Source organism: Oncorhynchus mykiss, chromosome 13 (genome assembly GCF_057628025.1).
Source record: "Oncorhynchus mykiss isolate SJ-2025 chromosome 13, ASM5762802v1, whole genome shotgun sequence".
NCBI lineage: Eukaryota > Metazoa > Chordata > Actinopteri > Salmoniformes > Salmonidae > Oncorhynchus > Oncorhynchus mykiss.
This window is the reverse complement of record NC_143034.1, coordinates 6700554-6711117: the sequence shown is the minus strand read 5'-3', so window position 1 is coordinate 6711117 and position 10564 is coordinate 6700554. Positions and strand designations below refer to the sequence as shown.

The 10564-nt window shown below is 41.7% G+C and overlaps 1 protein-coding gene across 2 annotated transcripts in view; it reads right to left on the bottom strand.

Moving 5' to 3' along the window:
- Positions 1-792: 792 nt before the first annotated feature.
- Positions 793-10564, bottom strand: part of LOC110514701 (uncharacterized) — a 29717-nt gene continuing 19945 nt past the window's right edge. The window contains exons 1-2 of one of the 2 annotated variants that reach the window (XM_090194932.1): positions 10164-10336; positions 793-4369 (exon numbers count right to left, since the gene is read on the bottom strand). In XM_090194932.1, coding sequence (XP_090051058.1) covers positions 3576-4369; positions 10164-10269 — 900 coding nt within the window. In that variant the 5' untranslated portion in view covers positions 10270-10336 and the 3' untranslated portion in view covers positions 793-3575. Of the gene's footprint in view, positions 4370-10163; positions 10337-10564 lie in introns of those variants that run through there. The other variant, XM_090194928.1, reaches the window with a different exon arrangement.

The window sequence follows — 10564 nt, the reverse complement described above, 5'->3', positions numbered from 1 at the left end:
TTTCGGTTTATGAAGGAATAAATGATTGAGAGGATATAGACCACAAAATAAAAGATAACTGTATTCTTTAACGATGTGCCCTTTACTAATGACTTAAACAGATCATTTTACCCCATGAATGGGTCTACATCAGGGGCCTTCAATGCTGCAGAAATGTTTTGGTACCCTTCCCCAGATCTGTGCCTCAACACAATCCTGTCTCGGAGCACTATGGACAATTCCTTCCACCTCATGGCTAGGTTCTTGCTCTGACGTGCACTGTCAACTGTGGAACCTTATATAGACACGTGTGTGCCTTTCCAAATCATGTCCAATCAATTGAATTTACCACAGGTGGACTCCAATTAAATTATAGAAACATCTCAAGGATGATCAATGGAAACAGGATGCACCTGAGCTCAATTTCGAGTCTCATTCAGCAAAGGGTCTGAATACTTAGGTAAATAATTTTGTGTTTAATACATTTGCAAAACATTTATAAAAAAGCTTGTTTCCGCTTTGTCATTATGGGGTATTGTGATGTCATTATGGGGTATTGTGATGTCATTATGGGGTATTGTGATGTCATTATGGGGTATTTTGTGTAGATTGTTGAGGAAATTGTTTTATTTAATCCATTTTAGAATAAGACTGTAACGTAACAAAATTTGAAAAAAGTCAAGGGGTCTGAATACTTTCCAAAGAAACTGTAAGTGATTGAGAAGAGAGCATCATTGCTATATTCTAATTAACATCATTGACCCATCGTAACGGCGTTCATAGGAGGAAGGTGAGGACCAAGGTGCAGCGTGGTACATGTTCATATTATTTATTTGAAACTGAACACTAAAATGCAAAACAACAAAGAGAACAACTGAAACAGTTCTGTCAGGTGCAGATACACAAAAACAGAAAGCAACAACCCACAACTAACAGTGGGAAAACAGGCTACCTAAGTATGGTTCTCAATCAGAGACAACGAAACAGAGACAGCTGTCCCTGATTGAGAACCATACCCGGCCAAAACATAGAAATACAAAACCTAGACATGCAAACATAGAATGCCCACCCACATCACACCCTGAACAAACAAAACAAAACAATCTACGGGCGTGACACCCATAAGAGAACACATGACCAAAGCAAGGCGTGACCCATATAGAATTAAAACAACATTATTCTTAATGAGAAATATAATCTAGTAAACAAATGTTTGCAAAACCAAAGACATGAAAACGGGTGGGAACATTGTATTTAGCTAGGATTTCATAAGGCCAGGAATGTCATTGAGACATCAGTTAATGTTGCTAGTTTAGGGATGACGATAGTGAAGGTTCATCAATGTTAAAGATGTTTTTTAATTTGACGTGGAAACAATGTTTATTCAACCAACCAAACCACACTGATTGACAATAAATTTCACATGCTGTTGTGCAATAGAATAGACAACAGGTGGAAATTAAAGGCATTTAGCAAGACACCCCCAATAAAGGAGTGGTTCTGCAGGTGGGGACCACAGACCACTTCTCAGTTCCTATGCTTCCTGGTTGATGTTTTGGTCACTTTTGAATGCTGGCGGTGCTTTCACTCTAGTGGTAGCATGAGACGGAGTCTACAACTCACACAAGTTTTCAGATAGTGCAGCTCATCCAGGATGGAACATCGATGCGAGCTGTGGCAAGAAGGTTTGCTGTGTCTGTCAGCGTAGTGTCCAGAGCATGGAGGCGCTACCAGAAGACAGGCAGGTACATCAGGAGACGTGGAGGAGACCTTAGGAGGGCAACAATCCAGCAGCAGGACCGCTACCTCCGCCTTTGTGCAAGGAGGAGCAGGAGGAGCGCTGCCAGAGCCCTGCAAAATGACCTCCAGCAGGCCACAAATGTGCATGTGTCTGCTCAAATGGTCAGAAACAGACTCCATGAGGGTGGTATGAGGGCCCGACGTCCACAGGTGGGGGTTGTGCTTACAGCCCAACACCGTGCAGGACGTTTGGCATTTGCCAGAGAACACCAAGATTGGCAAATTCGCCATTGGCGCCCTGTGCTCTTCACAGATGAAAGCAGGTTCACACTGAGCACATGTGACAGACGTGACAGTCTGGAGACGCTGTGGAGAACTATCTGCTGCCTGCAACATCCTCCAGCATGACCGGTTTTGCGGGGGGGTCAGTCATGGTGTGGGGTGGCATTTCTTTGGGGGGCCGCACAGCCATTAGGTACCGAGATGAGATCCTCAGACCCCTTGTGAGACCATATGCTGGTGTGGTTGGCCCTGGGTTTCTCCTAATGCAAGACAATGCTAGACCTCATCTGGCTGGAGTGTGTCAGCAGGTCCTGCAAGAGGAAGGCATTGATGCTATGGACTGGCCCGCCCGTTCCCCAGACCTGAATCCAATTGAGCACATCTGGGACATCATGTCTCGCTCCATCCACCAACGCCACGTTGCACTACAGCCCGTCCAGGAGTTGGCGGATACTTTAGTCCAGGTCTGGGAGGACATCCCTCAGGAGACCATCCGCTACCTCATCAGGAGCATGCCCAGGCATTGTAGGGAGGTCATACAGGCACGCGGAGGCCACACACACTACTGAGCCTCATTTTGACTTGTTTTAAGGACATTACATCAAAGTTGGACAGCCTGTAGTGTGGTTTTCCACTTTAATTTTGAGTGTGACACCAAATCCAGACCTCCATGGGTTGATAAATTTGATTTCCATTGATCATTTTTGTGTGATTTTGTTGTCAGCGCATTCAACTATGGAAAGAAAAAAGTATTTAATAAGAATATTTCATTCATTCTGATCTAGGATGTGTTATTTTAGTGTTCCCTTTATTTTTTTGAGCAGTGTATTTGGTAAAACACAATTTTTCCCAACAGTTTGTTAAGAGCTGGCTTAGAACCTGTAAAGGCCGCTTTACCACTCTTGGGTAGTGGAATTAGTTTGGCTTCCCTCCAGGCCTGAGGACAAATACTTCCCTCTAGGCTCAGATTAAAAATATGACAGATAGGAGTGGCTATAGAGTCAGCTACTGTCCTCAGTAGCTTTCCATCTAAGTTGTCAATGCCAGGAGGTTTGTCATTATTGATCGATACCAATTGTTCCACCTCTCCCACACTAACTTTACAACATTCAAACTTGGACTGCTTTTCTTTCATTATGTTTTTTTCCATCATTCATTATATCATTGATCTTGGCTTCTTAATAAGTTGATTATTTTTGTTGAGTTTGGTCACATCATTTCTCAATTTGCATTATGTAAGCCAGCCAGCCAGATGTGCAGCCAGACTTATTAGCCACTCCTTTTGCCCCATCTCTTTCAAACATACAGTTTTTAAATTCCTCATCAATCCATGGAACAGTTCTAACAGTCCCTTTCTTAACATGTACATGTTTATCAATAATTGGAAGAAGCAATTTCATCTGGTAAAAACAGGTAAACACATAAGTCAACAATATAAGACAACGGGAGCACTGTGTTTGTTCTCTGATGAATTGTAAGAAAAATGAGAAGTGCAATATCAATATACATGCTAAGAGAAGTAATTTCTCTCTCCTGTGTGGATTCTCAAAAGACATTTAACTGTGTGTATTAGCTCATGAACGTTCAGGTGCCCTAACTGGTTGAAACACTTTCCACACAGGGAGCAATGGTAAGGCATCTCCTGTGTGTATTCTCTCATGCCGTTTCAGGTTCCCTAAATAATTAAAACACTTGCCACACTGGGAGCAGTGGTAAGGCTTCTCCCATGTGTGTATTCTCTCATGCCGTTTCAGGTTCCCGAACTGATTAAAACACTTGCCACACTGGGAGCAGTGGTAAGGCTTCTCCCTTTTGTGATTTATTTTGTGAATTCTCTCATGCCGTTTCAGCTTCACTGACCGGTTGAAACACTTTCCACACTGGGAGCAGTGAAAAGGCTTCTCCGTGTGTATTCTCTCATGCTGTTTCAGGTTCCCTGACTGATTAAAACACTTGCCACACTGAGAGCAGTGATAAGGCTTCTCCTCTGTGTGTATTCTCTCATGTTGTTGCAGGTTCCCTAACCGCTCAAAACACTTTCCACACTGGGAGCAGTGGTAAGGCTTCTCCCCTGTGTGAATTCTCTCATGCCGTTTCAGGTTCCCTAACTGGTTAAAACACTTGCCACACTGGGAGCAGTGGTAAGGCTTCTCCCCTGTGTGTATTCTCTCATGTAGTTTCAGGTTCCCTAACTGGTTAAAACACTTGCCACACTGGGAGCAGTGATAAGGCTTCTCCTCTGTGTGCATTTTTTCATGTTGTTTCAGGTTCCATAACCGGTTACAACCCTTTCCACAGTAGGAGCACTGGTGTCGTCTTGCGGGTTTGGACGTCCCTGGCTCTGGTTCCACTGAGTCTGGTCTTTCTCCTGCCAAAGACAGTTTATTTTTTTTAAATAGATACACGAATGATACACCTTTTCCAAATTTTGTTACATTTCAGCATTATTCTAAAATTGATTAAATTGTTTTTCCCCCTCGCCAATCTAAACTCAGCAAACAAAGAAACGTCCTCTCACTGTCAACTGCGTTTATTTTCAGCAAACTTAAGATGTGTAAATATTTGTTGGAACATAACAAGATTCCAAACTGAACAAGTTCCACAGACATGTGACGAACTGAAATGGAATAATGTGTCCCTGAACAAAGGGGGGGGGGGGGGTTAAGTACTACAGTGCATCTACTCATGAACTGCACCAGATTTGACAGTAGTTGCAGTGAGATGCTACCCCACTCTTCCACCAAGGCACCTGCAAGTTCCCGGACATTTCTGGGGAGAATGGGCCTAGCCCTCACCCTCCGATCCAACAAGTCCCAGACGTGCTCAATGGGATTGCGATCCGGGCTCTCCGCTGGCCATGGCAGAAAACTGACATTCTGGTCTTGCAGGAAATCACGCACAGAATGAGCAGTATGGCTGGTGGCATTGTCATGCTGGAGGGTCATGTCAGGATGAGCCTGCAGGAAGGGTACCACATGAGGGAGGAGGATGTCTTCCCTGTAACGCACAGCGTGGAGATTGCCTGCAATGACAACAAGCTCAGTCTGATGATGCTGTGACACACCGCACCAGACCACGACGGCCCCTCCACCTCCAAATCGATCCCGCTCCAGAGGACAGGCTTCGGTGTAATGCTCATTCCTTCGACGATAAACGCGAATCCGACCATCACCCCTGAAGACAAAACCGCAACTTGTCAGTGAAGACCACTTTTTGCCAGTCCTGTCTGGTCCAGTGACAGTGGGTTTGTGCCCAGAGGCGACGTTGTTGCCAGTGATGTCTAGTGAGGACCTGCCTTACAATAGGCATACAAGCCCTCAGTCCAGCCTCTCTCTGCCTATTGCAGACAGTCTGAGCACTGATGGAGGGATTGTGCGTTCCTGGTGTAACTTTGGCAGTTGTTGTTGCCATCCTGTACCTGTCCCGCAGGTGTGATGTTCGGATGTACCGATCCTGTGCAGGTGTTGTTACACGTGGTCTGCCACTGCGAGGATGATAAGCTGTCCGTCCTGTCTCCCTGTAGCGCTGGGCGTCTCACAGTACGGACAGTGCAATTTATTGCCCTGGCCACATCTGCAGTAGTCCTCATGCCTCCTTGCAGCATGCCTAAGACACTTTCACACAGATGAGCAGGGACCCTGGGCATTTTTCTTTTGGTGTTTCCAGATTCGGTAGAAAGGCCTCATTGGAGTCCTAAGTTTTCATAACTGTAACCTTAATTGCCAACCGTCTGAAAGCTGTTGGTGTCTTAACAACCGTTCCACAGGTGCATGTTCATTAATTGTTTATGGTTAATTGAACAAGCATGGGAAACAGTGTTTAAACCCTGAGATTTTTGGATATAAATATGAACTTTATCGAACAAAACATACATGTATTGTGTAACATGAAGTCCTATGAGTGCCATCTGATGAAGATCAAAGGTTAGTGATTAATTTTCTCTATTTCCGCTTCTTGTGACTCCTCTCTTTGGTTGGAAAATGACTGTGTGTTTTTGAGGCTCTGACCTAACATAATTATATGGTGTGCTTTCGCTGTAACGCTCTTTTGAAATCAGAAACGATGGGTAGATTAACAAGAAGTTAAGCTTTAATTTAGTGTATTTTACTTGTGAATGTATGAAAGTTACATATTTCAAAAAAATATTTTGAATTTCGCGCTCTGCCTTTTCAGAGGAATGTTGTCGAGGGGTTCCGCTAGCCATAAGAAGTTTTAAGACTCCATGTTTCATTAGATGCTACAGTCCTCCTTTAAGACTCCATAATGTTCATCATTAGATGCTACAGTCCTCCTTTAAGACTCCATAATGTTTCATCATTAGATGCTACAGTCCTCCTTTAAGACTCCATAATGTTTCATCATTAGATGCTACAGTCCTCCTTTAAGACTCCATCATGTTTTCCTGTTCAACAGTCTTGTAAAGATAGGGGGGCCATGTTCTGTTATAATCTCTACACGGCACAGCCAGAAGAGGACTGGCCACCCCACATAGCCTGGTTCCTCTCTAGGTTTCTTCCTAGGTTTTGGCCTTTCTATGAAGTTTTTCCTAGCCACCGTGCTTCTACACCTGCATTGCTTGCTGTTTGGGGTTTTAGGCTGGGTTTCTGTACAGCACTTTGAGATAACAGCTGATGTACGAAGGGCTAAATAAATAATATAATAATAATAATAATATATAAATACATTTGATTTGATTACTTACGTAAATAAGCTTTCTATTTTTTTTTAATACATTTGAAAAATGTCTAAAAGCCTTTTATCGCTTCATCATTATGGGTTATTGTGTGTAGATGGATTAAATGAAACATTTCCTCATCAATTTTAGAATAAGATGTAACATAACAAAATGTGCAAAAAGTCACGGGGTCTGAATACTTTCCAAAGGCATTGGAAGTGATTGAGGAGAGAGCATCATTACTATATTCTGATTACAATCATTGACCCATAAGGGACCACATGACCAAAGGCATTGGAAGTGATTGAGGAGAGAGCATCATTACTATATTCTAATTAAAATCATTGACCCATAAGGGACCACATGACCAAAGGCATTGGAAGTGATTGAGGAGAGAGCATCATTACTATATTCTGATTAAAATCATTGACCCATAAGGGACCACATGACCAAAGGCATTGGAAGTGATTGAGGAGAGAGCATCATTACTATATTCTAATTAAAATCATTGACCCATAAGAGAACACCTGACCAAAGCAATGCGTGACCCATACAGAATTAAAACTATATTCATCTTAATGAGAAATATAATCTAATAAACAAATGTTTGCATAACCAAAGACATGAAAACGGGTGGGAACATTGTATTTAGCTAGGATTTCATAAGGCCAGGAAGGTCATTGAGAATAACAATAGACAATAGTTAATGTTGCTAGTTTAGGGATGAAGATAGTGCAGGTTGATGAATGTTAAAGATGTGTTCACAGTGTGGATGTTGACAGAGGGGGATTAGAACCCCAAAGTAATAGTGGTACAAAATATCATAAAGGTCATTTAACATTCTGGTTTCGGGGGTAATAACTTTATGGAAACCACTATTCACACTGTGTACAGACATAGAAAACTGGTTAACATTCTGGTTTAGGGGGTAATAACTTTATGGAAACCACTAATCACACTGGGTACAGACATAGAAAACTGGTTAACATTCTGGTTTAGGGGGTAATAACTTTATGGAAACCACTATTCACACTGGGTACAGACATAGAAAACTGGTTAACATTCTGGTTTAGGGGGTAATAACTTTATGGAAACCACTATTCACACTGGGTACAGACATAGAAAACTGGTTAACATTCTGGTTTCAGGGGTAATAACTTTATGGAAACCACTATTCACACTGGGTACAGACATAGAAAACTGGTTAACATTCTGGTTTAGGGGGTAATAACTTTATGGAAACCACTATTCACACTGGGTACAGACATAGAAAACTGGTTAACATTCTGGTTTAGGGGGTAATAACTTTATGGAAACCACTATTCACACTGGGTACAGACATAGAAAACTGGTTAACATTCTGGTTTAGGGGGTAATAACTTTATGGAAACCACTATTCACACTGGGTACAGACATAGAAAACTGGTTAACATTCTGGTTTAGGGGGTAATAACTTCATGGAAACCACTAATCACACTGGGTACAGACATAGAAAACTGGTTAACATTCTGGTTTAGGGGGTAATAACTTCATGGAAACCACTATTGACACTGGGTACAGACATAGAAAACTGGTTAACATTCTGGTTTAGGGGGTAATAACTTTATGGAAACCACTATTCACACTGGGTACAGACATAGAAAACTGGTTAACATTCTGGTTTAGGGGGTAATAACTTTATGGAAACCACTATTCACACTGGGTACAGACATAGAAAACTGGTTAACATTCTGGTTTAGGGGGTAATAACTTTATGGAAACCACTATTCACACTGGGTACAGACATAGAAAACTGGTTAACATTCTGGTTTAGGGGGTAATAACTTTATGGAAACCACTATTCACACTGTGTACAGACATAGAAAACTGGTTAACATTCTGGTTTAGGGGGTAATAACTTCATGGAAACCACTATTCACACTGTGTACAGACATAGAAAACTGGTTAACATTCTGGTTTAGGGGGTAATAACTTTATGGAAACCACTATTCACACTGGGTACAGACATAGAAAACTGGTTAACATTCTGGTTTCGGGGGTAATAACTTCATGGAAACCACTATTCACACTGGGTACAGACATAGAAAACTGGTTAACATTCTGGTTTAGGGGGTAATAACTTTATGGAAACCACTATTCACACTGGGTACAGACATAGAAAACTGGTTAACATTCTGGTTTAGAGGGTAATAACTTCATGGAAACCACTAATCACACTGTGTACAGACATAGAAAACTGGTTAACATTCTGGTTTAGGGGGTAATAACTTCATGGAAACCACTATTCACACTGGGTACAGACATAGAAAACTGGTTAACATTCTGGTTTAGGGGGTAATAACTTCATGGAAACCACTATTCACACTGGGTACAGACATAGAAAACTGGTTAACATTCTGGTTTAGGGGGTAATAACTTTATGGAAACCACTAATCACACTGGGTACAGACATAGAAAACTGGTTAACATTCTGGTTTAGGGGGTAATAACTTCATGGAAACCACTAATCACACTGGGTACAGACATAGAAAACCATCACATCAAGGAGGTGTAACAGGGATGAATCTGTTAATTGAAATGCATTCCAGTTGACTTCCTCATGAAGCTGGTTGAGAGAATGCCAAGAGCGTGCAAAGCTGTCATCAAGGCAAAGGGTGGCTATTTTGAAGAATCTCAAATATATTTAGATTTATTTAACACTTTTTTTTGGTTACTACATGATTCCATATGTGTTATAACATAGTTTTGATATCTTCACTATTATTCTGCAATGCAGAAAATAGTAAAATTAAAGAAAAACCCTTGAATGAGTAGGTATTCTAAAAACTTTTGACCGGTAGTGTAGAATAAACTATCTGTAGATCAGATGTTAATGAAGCAATACAGACCACATTGAAGTGTCTTGAGTATTGTTTGCCTGTTCTAAAGTCTTGTAAAGATAGGAGGTTGACTGGGACAGGCAATGTAACATCCATCATGTTTTGAGAAAATGTTTTTGTAAAACATGCAACTTACATCGGATCATCTTGAAACGTTCTCTCTAAAGCTAACTTTCATCAAGGTTTTATATGGTCTATTGGTTTCTCTCTAAAGCTAACTTTCATCAAGGATTTATATGGTCTATTGGTTTCTCTCTAAAGCTAACTTTCATCAAGGATTTATATGGTCTATTGGTTTCTCTCTAAAGCTAACTTTCATCAAGGATTTATATGGTCTATTGGTTTCTCTCTAAAGCTAACTTTCATCAAGGATTTATATGGTCTATTGGTTTCTCTCTTTTCATTGGCAGAATCCATTTTCAGTGCTCTGATATTCATAACATCCATATCCACCAGTCTACCTTCCTGACAACTAACAGAACTCTACTGGTTGTCCTGGTAACAGATACCAGTCTACCTTCCTGACAACTAACAGAACTCTGCTGGTTGTCCTGGTAACAGATACCAGTGGGCAGATCTATTTTATTTGTTCAAACTACAGCACTTACTTTGATGAGTTAAATCTGATCCTTTCTTCTCTTCTCCACCTCTCACAGTTCCACTCAGCCCCGTTGTTTTCCTGCAGTCCACCAGCAGCACAGACAACCTCTTCATACCCAGCAGTAAGGCGCTACTGGGAGAGGTACGACACGGGGACTCCGGGAGGGAGGAAGGGCTAGCGTTGTCCTGGTAACCATAAAGAGGGGACACAGACACATATAATTATGGATGCTGATGCCACTGTTGTCATGAAGTGCTTTACAGAAATCCAGCCCAGACCCCGATAGAGCAAGCTGTATGCTAGACCAGACCAAGCTGTACCATCTGGTGTTCTGATCTGGAGAGACTCTTCTCTGCCTCGTCAGCATCAGGATGTTGTTGAGGCTCCGCAGAGGATCCACCATAGTCA